Raw genomic sequence first — 15,884 nt, 5'->3', positions numbered from 1 at the left:
GTTTAAAAGCATCTGGCTTTTCCTACGTGGGAATATCTAGATAAAGGGAAAACCCAAGATATTTTCATGTAGAAATAAAAAGCCAAATGCTTTTGCGTCTGAGACTTCTACTTGGTTTATACAGTTTGATGTAACTAGGATCTCAGTGTTTCACTGGTAGCAAGACAATGCACTAGCGTCCCAGAACTCCATGAGAAGACAGGTCCACCCAAACTATTTTGGTGCCACTTCCTACAGCCTTTGCCATGGCGCGCAGCTCCACTGTGGGGCTTGGGTTTAACTTTTAGTGTGAGTTCATGCAATGGTAGGACTTTATGTTTACCTGCAAGAGTAAAATAACCATGGGCGTGAAATAGGTTTTGGGCATCAATCACACCAAAAATTAAATGAAACCCAAGTCAAAACACTTCATTCTGAAAGTAAGTGAAACCTATAGTAAATGAAATGACTTACTGCTGAAATGCCACAGTCTGATGAAAAATTTTCGTGACCTTACTGGACTTACACTACTCTATCCATTAGAAAGGTCTACTCGCTGAACTTCCCATAGGACAAGTCCTTTTCTCTCCGACAGGGTAGGAAAAGATTTTGTGGGGGTAGCAAATTATTTATGCAAAGCTATTTTCTTTACAATGAACAGGCATAATGATAATTTCAAGGTTTACATACAGATAAAAGGAAAATTCATCATACTGAGTCTTCCTGATTGTAGGATTTTTGAAAATTATGCACTTGGAGGAACAAAATTTGAGGACTCAGACTGTGATAGGAATTAGCCCTGTAAAGTGAAAACAACATTAAATAAGCCTGACAGACAAAGAAATGCAGCCCATAAACAGATTTTTGTTTTTGTTTTTTTTAATATCTATATAAAAAATAACGAGCAATTTACAGATCTCTTTCTCTAATCAGAACCTCAGGTGTATATATAAAGGTACTGTACAATATATAAACATTTACAACCAGTACATCCATATTTTGCTTAGCATTCCAAGGCCACATTGCTAAGTCGGTATATAATCAGTACAGTAATGGGTTACTTAGAAAGAAAAGAGCCACATCAGACTGACAACATATGACATCAAAGTTATGTCACAGTTAACAATAAAAATAGGATTTTTATCACTAATTGTGGACTATAGGGAAAATAAATCATTTCTGTGGTGCTAAATTCTTAGCATGGATCAAGTCTTCTAATTTTTCTCTATTCAAGTAGTTACAAGAGGTGGGTAAATATAGTTCTGGATGAAAGGGGATTTCAGAAATCTCACTCTGGGAAGGCATGTCTCAGCTACAAGGGCGGCTTCAGTTGGTACATTAAAAACTTTCACAGTTGGACTCTGAGAGGACAGGGCCTGGACGTACCATGTTTCACAAGAACAAGATGAACCCGGGTGACGGAACAGGTGTGTTCGAATACTCCATAAAATGGTTGTGTTCTGAGATCGGTCCTTTATTCATTGCTGCTACCGAATGGTGCTTCTGGGGCCTGAAAATCCTCGATCTCTTTTATGGAGCTAAAAATGGTCTCTACCTCCCAACAAACATCTTTACTTAGACTTTTAAAAAGAATTCTGAAAATGTACAAGCTAAGCAGATGTTTAGTCTCCCTTTCTTGTTTTTTAAATAAGTTACTGTAGCTAGAAATTAAAACGAAATCAGATCTAGCAAGGGCTGTCTACTGCCACGTCTGTCCTCTTGCTGAGCAGGTCTGAACGCAGGTTCTGCTTCGAAACACCTGAGCTTGGACAGCTGCTGCTGGAGGCCTGGTCCTGTATCTGTGAAACTGCCTGGTGCTTAAGGCCCTCACAATCTGTACCATGTTTTGACTCTTCACATACGCACTATGTAGTAACGACTAACGAATGAGTAGTAGGAGGTCCAACCCAAATATCCAGAAATAGAAACCTGGCAGTTTTTCTCTGAACAGCAGTAAGCAGTATTTCCACATGCTTCTTTCTGGTTTCGTAATGAAATAAACTGAAGGAAAAGGGTGACCTGAGATGCTACGACCACATCAGGGTTGGATAATACAGCAGGAGGGGAACTCTTCATTGCCTAAAGCACTAGCTCATTTTAAACATCTGACTGTAAGTAATATCTTTCAGTTACTTGAAATACCTGATCCAGCCGAATTAAAAACATGAAGAGAGTGTCGCTTTCTGACTCCATTTTGTTTTTCTTTTCAGTAGTGATGTTCTGGAGTTTCATTTTTAAGCTGGGCCTGGGCTATCACCAGTAGCTGATAGAAAAGGCAACTGCCATGTTTAATGATGAGTTAACAGTTCCTTCTTCTGCAAGGACTCAAATGTGTCTCTCTGTAAACATGCAGCATGCTATTGAGAATATCAACTTCCAAGCCAAACCTAGTTTTTTCATTCCTGTGGAAATAGCTGAGTGAGACAGATAAAAGAGACATGAAACAGTAGATAACTTGGCACAGGTATCAAGTGAGTTGTGACCGCACCGTGCATATCAGCACGTGTGGGTGGGGACACCCACGGAGGCGGGCTGGGCCCCCCAGGAGCAGGCATGTCAGCTGCACGCGGAAGGGCGGCTGCCCAGGGACAGTTGGCTTCCAGTGGTCCTGAGGCCCTTCATGCAACCTGGCTAAAAGGATGCTCAAATTAAAATGCGTGTGCTTCAGAATTTCTGAAAAAAATGACTTTTGGGGGTTTTGTTTTGGAAAAATGCCATTTTTCAGTAAGAAAAGATTACAACTTGTTTCTCTTTGTTTTATACCAAAGGTCACAGCCGTTTCTCAGCCACACCGGTAGTGCCTGCGGCTTTGTGTGCACTTGGAACCTTCCAGGGTCCCGGAGTTATGGGTGTTTTCTTAACGGGAGAAGCACTCTCAGGTTGGAACCCTCCGCTCTCTCTGGTTTTGTCGGCCACCTCTTGTTCTTTTCCTCGGGGAGCTGGGGTTTTGTTTAAAACCATCCTTTCTTCAGGATCCTGCTTCAGCTTCTTGTCTGATACTCTGGCATTTTCTCCTGGCTTCTCTTTGCTGGAGCTTGTCTCTCCTAAGGTTGCCTTCTTTCCTTTCTCCCGGTCAGATAGTACTCTACCAGCGGCAGTACTAGTCTTTTTGGATGGGAGAGACTTTTCCTCCATTCTCTTGCTTTTTTTCTCTGGAGACCGTGTTCTGTTTTTTCCAGACTGGCTCTGCTTTGTGTCTTTCCAGACAACACCTGATTCTTCTCTGCCCTCGGAGATCTGCTCGGCCCCGTCCCTCGCACGGCCCCCTCCTCTCTGACTCTCAGACTCTGATAATCTGGCTTCGGTGTTCACTCGGCCTTTGTTTCCTTCAGGCTTTTGTGGCTTTTTTGGGCTGGAAGACCGTCCTCTGCTTCTTCCACAGTGATCCTGTCCAGAACCTGCCCTGGTGTCCATTTGCCCCCCTTTCCTGTCCCCTTTCCTGGGGCTGAGTGATCGATCTTTGGGTCTTCTTTTGGGGTCAGCTAGTAGAGGACTGGGAAGCCTGTCCGAATGTTCTTCTGCGTGTCGGCCGGCGGGCTTTCTGGGACTAGCAGATCTGCCTCTTTGTGTAACACCATTTTCTACTCTGAAGAGGTTTTTCTTGTCACTCTGCCCATGACTGCTGGGTGGATCCCCTTTATTCACATTTTTCTGGAGAAAAGAGTGCTGCTTTCTATCAGACAGATTTTCATTTAAAGTGCTTTTCTTTTCAGGCACACCATCCTTTAATTCCTCTGTCTTTTCATATATCTGAACTCTCATCAAAGATTCTTCAATTACTGGTGCGGGAAACTCCTCAAATACGGAAGCAGAATGGAAAGATGGGGGAAATGGTGGCTGCTCGTCATAAATCACATTTGAAGACGAAGGAGTATTAAGATCCCAATCACCTGCAAAGAGGGATTTGAGTGGGACATTATTACATTTTAGAATTATAAAGAGGAACTGTAAGAATTGGACTAACTGCTCAAATAGTCTGAGTATATACACTGAGCGCACCCGATAAAGGCGGGCCATATACAAAGACAAGCACGCAGACAGCTGCGCTTGTACACGAGGTGGTTGTACTCGTAGGCTGTTTAAATACACACAGAGTAACAGTCATTCTTCCAATAATTTATGTATTCATGATACGAAGAATTCATACATTGTATATGGTAAGTAGTAACGCCCAATAAAAAAACTTAGAAGAAATAATAAAATCAAACCAAATTACTTGGTTCAGGAAGCTTACTAATTTGGCTGTTATCAAAGGATAGAGCTATGCCAAAATCACTAGTAAAGGAGACCCAACTATGGTAGCCAGAATGAGGTTTCTTGGGCATTTGTCAATAATTTTCTTGCATTAAGCTGTCAAATTTAATGTCAAAAGAGAACTGAAAAGTGCAGAAGATAGAAAGAGATGTATTTAATAGCATTTTTAATTAAACAGAAAAAAAAAAGAAGGAAGTGATTTACAAGACATGCAAATTTACCAAGTCTTTTTAAGGAAAGACCAAGAAAAGCCCTGAAAGCCTTAATGTTGCTCAGGTTTCACGTAGGAGCACAGACCGGAAGGAGCCAAACCTGAAGAAGGAAGAGAAAAAGCCTAGGACTATGTAAAAAAAAAAAAAAAATCACAGCGCAGTTAGCAAAGATGTCACGGGGAACGTATGGTTTACAAGCAGGTGGTGGAAGATCACACAGTCAAAGAATTACAGGCTGGAGGGAACTGTAGGAGGTCATGTCTAGACTTGTCCCTCAATAGCTCTGGGACTTGGGGGAGGAAACTGGAAGGGACACGTCCCAGTGGTGTGGTACTCTACTTCTAGGCTAGTGCACTCGATTCAACAATAAGCTGCAAATCCTGTGATACTTCAGAACCATACAGTGAAACCCGGGAAACTGAGGATCAGCACTGGAGTCCAGACGTGGTCCCACATCTGACTCCCTGACCCCAGGTGGGCCATAGTAACGTGTTTTCAGCAAGTGACCAGAAAAGCCTAAAGTTCTTAGCATTTGAAGAGATTTCAAATGTATCACTTGCTGCCCATATCCTTGTTTTTTTACAGGCACATTTCTCTACAAAAGCAACTATATGTTTCCTGTGGAAACTGCTTCACAAATTCCATCCCAACAAAACAATCAGGCCCGAAGGCACTGATTCTGCAGTATTACAATAGCTCTGCTGTGTAACTCGTTTCAGATGGCTCTGCTGTTTACCTCTGAACTAGCCAGTAAACCCTCTCTCCCCTTCCACCAGAGCTTCCTTTCCTGCTGTTGCCCCCTCTCTAACACCCCGGCCACCTCCGGCTCCAGGTGAGCTACGTGACTTACCGTGGTCAGGTATCAAGCCAGTTCCTGGCCTCAAAAGCAGAAGAACTTTATTTCCACCGGCCTGAATGAGCTCAATTGCTCGAGTATGTGTGATGCCTTGCGTAGGCTCTCCATTGATTTCGACAATCTGGTCACCCACCTAGAGAGCGAACATTCACAGGAACATGAAACTATGCAGCCTTCCTCTCTGCTGCTCTGGAGCCACCCAAGCTTGCTCATTGTCAGACGTGTAACTTGTACACAGTGCTATAGTGCTAAGGCCAATGATGTGTGGACAGAGGATAGCCATTGGAAGAGACAGTGGTCAGCTTTCTTTACTCTAGAAATCCTGCAGGAGAAAGTTTTATATGACTGGTAAATGGGGTCCAGGCCCCTTGAATTCATGAATCAGATTCTAAGTTTTCCACCAAAGGATAAGTAAGGGCCACCAGAGGTAACTTCGTTATGATCTACAGGATACTGTGGATCACAGCGCCTGTCATAGCCTGCCACAGGCCTATCACTGAATGATCCACCCGTGAAGGGTACTTTCCAACTTGACCCGGATCTTGCATTTATTTTCTAAAATCTGGGCTCCTCATCTTTGAAGGCTTTCTGGGCCTGCGGGGAGAACTGCCTGCTTCTTTGTGTTGCCCATGCACCCTGTACCTGTACGAGGCATTCGGTAAATGGGATATTCAGAGATGGAAACACTGACTTACTACAGCCTGGAGCACATATTGATATGAATACTTATTTAAAACGAGTAACTGGTTTACACTCCTGACTTAAACGTAAAATAATTTACCTACGAAACAGAAAACTGGGGATCAGAAAAAGATGTCAGTATCACTGCTGTATACTAGAAATGCTGTTTAGTTATTTAAAAAAAGGATAATATAGATGAGTCAAGTATAACTTTTGGCAAAGGACCTGATTAATGATGATAATGGTAGTGATTTAAAAATATGTCTCAAGGTGACAAGCATGCAAAGGGTACTGGCTTCAAAAGAGAAAAACTGGGGGCACCTGGGTGGCTCAGTGGATTAAGCCGCTGCCTTCGGCTCGGGTCATGATCTCAGTGTCCTGGGATCAAGCCCCACATGGGGCTCTTTGCTCAGCGGAGAGCCTGCTTCTCTCTTTCTCTCTCTCTCTCTCTGCCTGACTCTCTGCCTACTTGTGATCTCTCTGTCAAATAAATAAAATCTTTAAAAAAAAAAAAAAGAAAAACTGAACAGTGGAAAACTAATGAAATTCCAAGAAGCTCAAATATTTATAAGAGCTTACTAAAATGATCCAGAAATAACACAACAGAAGATGACCCAATAATTATATAACAGAGGCTGGGGGAAGTCTGAATTCACAGACCATGCAAAGCACAGGGGCCAGGAAGCTGGGCTTTGGTGTCTGTGGTTCGCTCTTGGGTCTACCTCCTATTGGTTGGGTGGGCTCGGTTTCCTCCCTGTTAAATGGGGACAATATCAGCACCCACCTTGGGGCACAGGGGAGGATTTAATGAGATAAAACCTGATTACCTGATAAAACAGAGGCAAATGTTACTTTTCAAGTTCTCTATTTCCCCATCTTGCCAAAAAAGACTTCAAGTGCATTAGGAGAAGATTCACCTGAGGCTGTACCCCACTCTCTACACTGCAAAAAATGTCAACTATGAGAAAGAAGAGAGATTGTTTTGCTGCATGTTTATGGGAGAAGAAATGGAGAATATCAAGTAAGATAGATGGATTTAACATAGCAGAAAAAAGATCTTTAAACAAAATGATAAACAGGATGGAAAAAGTCATATACGTATAATTAATAAACAAGCTTGTATCTAGAATATATGTGAGACAAAAGTCAATACTCAGATTTCCCTAATAAGTGACTGAAGAAAAATAATTTGCATGAGGAAATACACATGATAAGTTAGTACTGGGTATAAAATACTTCTGATAATGAGAGAAATGAAATTTAAGGCAGACAGTACTGAGAATATGGTTTGGGTATGTCTTGTGAAACATACTGAGGTTGTCATTGATTGCAGTCACATTAAATTCACTGTCCTAAGCTGCCTAGTTCTTTCTCTTAGTACAAATGAATTGCAATAAAGCTTGTAATTGAACAGATCTGCCACCAGGTGTCATTTTTGTTTAACAGGACACTAGAGCCCCATGGCTTTAAAATTTCTGGTAGAAAGGCCCTCAGTGAGGGGGAAACTTCTCTACGGGACTGTACAGGCTGGAGATTAAAAAAAAAAAAAAAAAAAAAGGCACCTCTGAGACAGAAATGTGAACATTCTTTGAAAATTCTGTTACTTTAAAAATTTTTGAATGTGTCAAAAATAAAATGAGAAATACATGTTTTGATAAATAGAACCAATAATGAATGATTCAGGTTCAGGTTTTTATTATTGAAAAATAAAATTATGGGGGACAGAGGAAAGAAGAGAGAAATCAAAGGGAGGGAAAAGGAGAATAGAAAAACCAAAGGAAGAAACGAAGTGGAAGAGGGACTAGAGAAAAATTGTTCCTTAAAAAAGTTACTATATTAACAACAGTCACCAAAAATGTACATCTTGTATTAAAATGACAAAATAATATTTCTAGCACATTGCTTACATGATCTCAGAAGGCCTTGAGAACCAATATGCTTCCCCTAAACAGTCCAATCCAGACACATGCCAGCCAGGGTGATGGGGGAAGCACACAGACTAGGCTTACAGAACCAAAGCCCTGGGTCCCACTGTGGCCATCACAGGCCCGGTGGCTCCAGAGAGGGACCTAGGCTTCCTGAGCCTCAGTTTTTTACATCGGTAAGTAGGGATAATGCCACCTCCCTTTAGAGGGTTTTTGTGAAACTAAAACTAAGTGAAAACACGTGTTGCCTGGAAGATGCCAGACTCCACATTTTCTACATCTGATTCTGTCCTACAGTGAAGATCTAATTAAATCTGATGCTATCCCCTAATACAAGCTTTTCCCACTCAGCTGATCTCATTCTCTTCTCCCAGAACACCTTTTTCACTCCTCTCCAGATCTTAACCAGATTTATGGATGGCTTAGGACTCACTAAATGTAGAGATACCCTTGACTCTCAACACCTTTCCATCTGTATTACAGGTTAACCTTTCCTTATCCTACTGAACTACACTATTACACTGTCTGCCACTTGCTTTATCTATTCCAAGACCTGTCTATGCAGTAATAAGTTTTGGCAGCTAATCTTGAAAAAAGCCAATTCTCTCATTATAAGTATTTTTCATCCATTCTACTCTTTCAACAAATATCTACAGAGCATCTACTATAACCATTCAAGGCACTGTATCGGGGCTGAAGACATTGACATGACAGGTACAGATATCAAAGACAGAATACAGAAAGACAAGGCCAGGGAGTTGGGGGATAGGGGATTGGGGGGAGGTGAAAGGGAAGGGGGAGGTGGGGCGCGGCAGGAAGGGAATTCAGGCAGCTCCATAGTGTGAGTTTGCTGGAGATAAACTCTCCTCATTTGGAAACGGCCCCCAGACTCAGTTGTCACTAGTAACAAAACTCCCATGATCCTTAGCAAGTCAGGATTTTGAGAGGTTGGTAGCCAGAAAAAGAATTCTCTGAAAAGCTAATTTCTGAGTTTAGAATAAACCTGGGCATAATCATAATAGTTTATTTCCTTTTGTTTTCAAATATCAGAGCTTTTGAAATTAGTTGGTTTAATCATGGAAGTCCAAAGCTCCCATTCGTTTGTAAAGAACGACACGTTTTAGAAACAAACTTTGTCTGCTTCAAGGCCTGTTTGCCTTTTATTTGTTTAGTGAGATTAGTGCATCATCTGAAGGTTATATTTGGAATCAACGTTTTAAAATTATATCCTAGTTTTTGGCTTGTTTTTTTTTTTATGACACTCAATACAATAGGAGGTTTTTTTTTTTTTTTTTAAAACCACAGGGCTTGAACTCATGACCCTGAGATCAAGACCTAAGCTGAGATCAAGAGTCAGATGCTTAACCAACTGAGCCACCCAGGCAGCTGTACAATGGGAGATTAAAAAAAACAAACAAAAAAACCAAACCCAACAGATTTAAAGTATACCTAAATAGATTTTTTTTTTTTAAGGGGAGGGGAAGGAAAAGGACCGATCTCTCTACTGAAATCTTACCCACTTTCCAATGCCACCCATTCTGCAAAATCTCCACTCATCCTTACCTCCTTTGAACTTGTGCATAAGTCTGGTCATTTTGAAAAAGGGTGGTGTCTTATTTGTTTTAGGGACACCCCTTCTCCCAGCTCATTCAGTACTCATTCATAAAAGCTTTGGGTAAAGCAAACACTCAACACATGTTTCCCAAATGAGTAATGGGAGTAGGGCAGTGATGTGTAAAATTCAAGACTGCAATCACCTGGAAGCCTTTTCCAAATATTATTAGAATATACCATCTGATTTTTAAACAAAAATTATCTTCCCTGCTGCCTATCAGTGGGAGAGGGAGGAAATCCAAAGTTCTCTTGAGCAGTACAGGGAAAGCTGTCTAGAATTTAAAATTTCCACTGTATAACCTAACAATACCAGTGAATTGTTTTTTTAAAATCGAGGCCAGCACATGTCCCCTATATAACACTCCTCTTTAAGTAACATTCAGAGAAGGGGGGCGGGGGGAAATACCTTCCTGCAGATACAGACAGTCTGAGCTGCAGGGCCCCGTACAAAGCTACAGTGTTTCAGAGTTGAGAACACCTGGGATGAACCATTACCCAGGTGAATTCCAGTCTTTCAAATACTAGTAAAGGTTGGGAGGGTCATGCTTTTTGATCTCCGGCTACCTCTGTGGGTAGCTGAGAGGAAAAAAAAAAATCTTGGGCCTATTATTTCTGGGAAGAAGTTAAAGATTCTGTTTTATCCTGGCCTTTCTAAGACTTTTAATAAGATGAAAGTATATTTTATTTACTAATTCATTTGCCTTCAAACGTTGACTGTGTAAGCCAAAAGTAAGTTTCCTATGGCCTAAAGTCAAGATGTAAAAACAGCACCACTGCGGTAGCGCCCAGGATACGAGAGCGAGGACATGAAATCACCAGGTGTCCGAAAGTGAAACAAGGAGCAGCTGCTTTCAGGTTTAGGGACAGAAAACTTGGCTGCTTCGCTTTGGGAGGTTTCTGCATGCCCTTTGATCAACTGTTTTCAGTCATTTTCAGTCTGGAGGAAGAACCAAAGGTTGGGAGAGGAAGCCAACTCACGTGAATCCGGCCGTCTTTGATGGCGGGGCCCTCCTCAGCAAGACGCAGGATGAACAGCCCCATGTTGTACTCCTTCCCTCCGCGAAGGCTGAACCCGAAGCCCCGGGGGCCTCTCTCCAGCTCCACTGGGTAACAACCAAGGCTCTGGGAAAGAAAGAAGTAGAAGAAAAGTAAGTTTTCGTGGGCTGTTCTATTGAGAGTTTGAAGAGACTACTTTTAGAGCTGGGAGATTATGACTTATACACTCAATATGCATTTCTATATCGTAAGAAAGGAATGTAAGCTTTGGTTGAATAGCTACTTTACAAATGTAGCCTAAATTAAGCTGAAGATCACGTTTTCTCCACTAGTGGGTCAACATACAAAAGAATGATCAGAGAATAGAATTTGGGGAAATGCTTCCTTTAAGGAGATCTTGACTAATTTTCCCTGGGGAAGGGATTCGAAATCCTATTTCGGCAAACTCCAACACCGCTGTTTCTAAGTACCCGACCCAGGGTGCACATTTCTCCAATTACAGGGTAAACTTGTTCACCCTTCACATCTTCTCATGGAAGCTAATGGAATGCCAAATACCCAGCAAGTCTTTAAGAATTATTAACCTTGGGAACAATGTGTCCGAAATGATTTGTAGTAAAAAGTCACCAGTGTCAGTAATGTAGCCAATGAAAATAACAGCCCACATCTGGGCTGGGGGGTGCGGTATCTGCTTACCTGATTGGGCCGGGTGCCGACAACCGAAATCATTGCCGTGTCAGGCTGTGCAAGGTGCTTGTGGTCAGACCATGAATGTCTGTAGGAGGTGGAGACATCCTTCCCAATTTCACCTTCTAGAGCACTTCTACAAGAGAGAAATCCAGTCACTCTCTGAACGGAGAAAATGAAAACAGTCTGAAAGTAAAGGCAGACTAATTTCTTTAGTCCGAAGCTGGCCATTCTCCTGACGAACCGCCGTGAAGGCAGACTGTTTCTAGTACCAGAGGTGCTGGCAATCTGGCTGTTAACTCCAGCATCGAGTCTGTCAGCACCTCCCGTTGTTTTGGTTTGGTTTTTGCTTTAAGGGCATCTCGGTGTAGTTTACAGCAAGGAAAACTGCACTCAACTAACTGACCCAGAGGGAGATGAGCTGACCCCGTCGGTGAGAAACAGCTCTCTGGCAGTGCCAGTGCCTGTGAAGATGCCGAATTTCTGGAAAGCTAGTTTTTGTTACATGCTAGTATTTTCAACAAAGGAGGAAAGAAATAGGTACAAATATTGCTGTGGTCTGCTCAGGTAGTCCGAGAAGAGAGCAACGCATGTGGTTCTGCGGCTTTCCTACCAAAGTTACGAGGACCAAGAGTAGCAGAGCCAGATGCTGCTGTCACTTTTCTTCCTAATCGCCATCATCAGGCATGACTGGACACTCGTGCACTGGGATGCAGCTGGCAGGAGGGAGGAGGTACCGAGGAAGGGGAGGGTGTAGGAAGAGAACTGACGGTGTACCTGTGTGGGGGTGCGAGTGGGGCTGGGTGCTAAGGAGTGGGGAGATGAGAGAAAAAAGACCAGCCTCACCTGTCCCCAGTCACGTGGTTGGCCTGTGACTGTCCCATGGGTCTGTGCTGTAGGGCTGGGCTTTGCCTGGCTGAGTTTGTTCCTGATGGTGGACCATGATGCTCTGTTCACGTGAGAAGACAATAAAAATATGACTTTGTACATAAAACTGCAAAGGCCAAGTGGTGTGTGAAAGTGAGACTATGCTAGCACATGGTTCCAGCCTTCCTGATCCGAGTGACTTCCGCGCCGACAGCATGGCAGTCAGCTGTCTGGAATCGGAACGTTAACATTTCTTCCCCTGTGGCTTTGATGAGTGCTCATGTTTGAAGAGGAGTCGTATTCTTTTGACCATCGATACCACACGAAAATCAGAAATGTCCACACTTGACAGCATTATCTAGAGGGCAGAGCGCCAGGAACTATCCTGTATCCTATTCCATGGGCTTCCAGAGCACACACCCCACAACAGGTAAACAACTCTAGATGACACAGACGGGTCTCAGGAGTGCTGGGACGCAGAAGCCAGTCTGCAAACCACACACAGATCTGTGAACCTGCATCTTTAATACTGGAGCCATTATTTTGCCTCACACGAATACCTAAGGCAAACTTCTAGAACCATCCCAAGAGTTGACAAATGTTTGCAAAGACTTCGCTGCTTCTGTTTTCTGAGAGCACAAATGTAGGGGGGAAAAGTTACTATTTCTTTCTGTATCATCGCCAGCAGCCCCAGACCTTCTTGAGGGCAGGTTTCATAACTAAGCATGGTAGAAACTGCTTGCATCGAGATGGCAAGTCACAGGAGGTACCAGTCAAGAGAGATTCTTAAGGCTGTCGCACTTGTATTTGTAAAGCTGGAACTTTCAATTGTTTTATCCTGTCTATATATTAAACATATGATATTTAAAATATCAGAGAAAGGGAGCACAGCTTAGTGAATAAGACCATGAACTCTGTCAAGACTGACAGGGGTTAAGCCTGACTCATCATTTACTAGTTGTGTGGTTTTTTTTTTTTTTTAATTTTATTTTTTTCAGTGTTCCAAAATTCATTGTTTATGCACCACATCCAGTGCTCCATGCAATTCGTGCTGTGTGTTCTTGAGGAAATTACTTCCATTCTCTGTGCTTCTAATCATCTCATCCAGAAAAAGGGAATTATAGCCACCTTGTGGGGTTATCGTATTAAACAAGCTTTAAACAGCACCTGGCATATTATATTCATTATATAAATGTTTCTATTATCATTATCATCAACAAAATGATAAAGTCTTACCTGGGGCTATATTTCTCTTATAGTGTACATTCTGAAATACTGACCTTAACAAAAGTTTGTTCAATGCTTTAAAATCAAGTGCTTAGGAAGAGTGGAGTATAAACTTTTTTTGGTGGGGGGAGCCCTGGAAATTTGTTGCTCTTTTAAATTACTATCATGAATTTTATCTTCTTATTTAGCTTAACAAGCCACTTAGGCTGGCCCTCCTTGCTGGTCTTTTTACCAACCCCACTCTGCTTCCTGGATTCCAGTCTTAGCATACAAACTGAAAACCCATCCTTCCTCTGCCTTGCTGAAAAACCCATGGTAACTTTTTATTGCTCGTAAGATACCATCCAGACTCATCACCTGGGCACTTGTATCTTCCCACTTCATCTCCTGTTCAAAATGTCACCTCCTCTGTGAAATCTCACCTGGCCACTTAGGCACACTGTCTTCATAGCATTTTCCGTCTTGTGTCAGTGCTAGGAGAACACCTGTTTCTCCTGCTCAACCGTGAACTCCTTGATTGCAGGAATCACACCTCATTTACATTTATATTCCTGTACCCACCAGAAATTCCCAGAAGTCCTTCCACTTTTGCTCACTGGGTACATCAATTTCAAGTTACCTGCCTCTAACCTTAAGTGCCCATCACATAGCTGAATTCTGGTCTGTCGTAAATTCATGGCTACTATTAAGGGAAAGGAAACTGATGGGAGAAACTACTTCTATCAACAAGATGATGACTGGGAGATACTTGCACCTTTGAGGAGTCCAATTTAGATAATTTTTTGGCTTCCTAGCTTGGCTGGCGCAATGGGTGTTTTAACTTCAGGACAGGAAAAAGCAGCTGATCAATTTCAACCTCTCCTCTACCTTTCCCTGAGGATGGGCGTGTCACTGTGGCATCCGGACCACGAATTGGTTTCATTCCCATGTTCCTTCCTTGTCCTTGAAAGGTTAAATAAAACTTTCTATCACTGGGTTTTGTTTTTTTTTTTTTTTCAGTTTTAGTCCTTTGACCCATGCTACGTGGCTTCTCCAATTTTCTTCTGTGTTAAGAGCTGTTGTAATTCTCAAAGTTAAATATCCCATGATGCCAAACAGGCCTATGCTCTCTCTGTTTTATCTGAGATTTCTTCAGATAATAAAGCAATGGGTTAAGTAGATCTCTCTCTCTCAATGAGAATTAAACTTTTGCTAGAGTTTCTGTGTGCAATTATTTAAGAGAAAGTATAATATCAGAGGAAAAACACAAAATTTCATAGTTAAACTACAGTGACAAACATAATAACGTACCATGAATCATCCTTTGCAAGAACAGTGAGAATCTTATGAGGGTACTTTCTAAAACTCTACTTAAGGACACAAAAGATAATCTGAATAAGTAGAGAAGACATCCCATGCTCTTAGGTGGTATGACTTAGTATTTAAAAGTATACATTCTTCCAAAGTTAATATATATTCAATATATCTAAATAAAAATTGCAGTTGGATTTTTTTGAAGGAGCATTATAATTTCCTCTAAAATTTTATACAGGAAAGTTTTATGAATTTCTAGTCAAATTTGGAATGTGTATGGGGGTGACTGGGTAAAAACTTGCCTCAAAAGACAGATACTAGCATACACCACAAAGTTAAAGATTTTTTTTTTAAAGCATGTATGGTTATGTATACATGCACACACACACTTTAAAAATATATCATGTATATTACCATGAAAAATGTATATGTAAATTAACCCAAGACCAGATAAGTCAATAGAAGGGAAGAGCTAGGAGACTCCTGTTGAAAGGGGAGGTACAGGAGTGATGGTGACATGGACCAATGAGAAAAAGAAGTGATCTAACAGCCTGTGCTAGAAAAACCTGCTCCATCTGAGAATAAAAAAATAAAGTTGGATTCCTCCCAAAAACTACATGGCCCCAGATCCATTAAAGAACTAAATGCAAAATTACAAATCAAAAAGATGATGATGTAAGAGAAAGTCTCTGTGACATGGGGTGGGCAAGGTTAACTTCTCTGAAATGAAACTTCAAAAGCATAAGTCATAAGGTAAAAATTGGCTAATGGGATCACGTCTGAATTCAGAAGCTCTGTTCAGTGGAGGGCACCATGGTCAAAGTTAACATACAGATGACAGGAAAAGATCTTTGTACTTTCTCAGATTGAACTGTACTTTCTCAAACTAAACTCCTGCAAAATTCCTAAGGAATCTCTAAATATCAACAAGGAAAAGACCGAAATCCCGCAAGAAAAGGGAGTCAAGGATGTGAAGACGCAATCCAATAGAAGAAAAAAAACCCAAAAAACAGGCATCTGATGAGATGCGCAAATTCATGGGTAATAAGAGAAATGCAAGTTAAACACCAATGAGGACACTTCCCATACTTGGGCGGGTTTGAAAGCAGGCTTGTGCCCCATCCAGGTGGACACGTACAGCTCTAGAAACGTCCATGTTCTGCTGCTCAGAGTGTAGGTACGGCAATGATAGGGGACAGTTGGAAGCACCTGCTCAAATTAAGCACTTGCCTACGCTCTGATAGACCGACTTCACTCCAAGAAATTCTCACACTGTTTATAAGGTACACATAT

General features: G+C 41.8%; 1 protein-coding gene across 3 annotated transcripts in view; it reads right to left on the bottom strand.

Moving 5' to 3' along the window:
• Positions 1 to 840: 840 nt before the first annotated feature.
• Positions 841 to 15,884, bottom strand: part of MAGI3 (membrane associated guanylate kinase, WW and PDZ domain containing 3) — a 245,123-nt gene continuing 230,079 nt past the window's right edge. The window contains exons 17-22 of one of the 3 annotated variants that reach the window (XM_044238942.1): positions 12,051 to 12,153; positions 11,214 to 11,340; positions 10,500 to 10,643; positions 5,296 to 5,434; positions 4,455 to 4,545; positions 3,793 to 3,869 (exon numbers count right to left, since the gene is read on the bottom strand). In XM_044238942.1, coding sequence (XP_044094877.1) covers positions 4,496 to 4,545; positions 5,296 to 5,434; positions 10,500 to 10,643; positions 11,214 to 11,340; positions 12,051 to 12,153 — 563 coding nt within the window. In that variant the 3' untranslated portion in view covers positions 3,793 to 3,869; positions 4,455 to 4,495. Of the gene's footprint in view, positions 3,870 to 4,207; positions 4,546 to 5,295; positions 5,435 to 10,499; positions 10,644 to 11,213; positions 11,341 to 12,050; positions 12,154 to 15,884 lie in introns of those variants that run through there. The other 2 variants (XM_044238940.1, XM_044238941.1) reach the window with 2 other exon arrangements.

This window comes from Neovison vison, chromosome 2, assembly GCF_020171115.1.
Source record: "Neovison vison isolate M4711 chromosome 2, ASM_NN_V1, whole genome shotgun sequence".
NCBI lineage: Eukaryota > Metazoa > Chordata > Mammalia > Carnivora > Mustelidae > Neogale > Neogale vison.
This window is presented reverse-complemented; position numbering and strand designations above follow the sequence as displayed.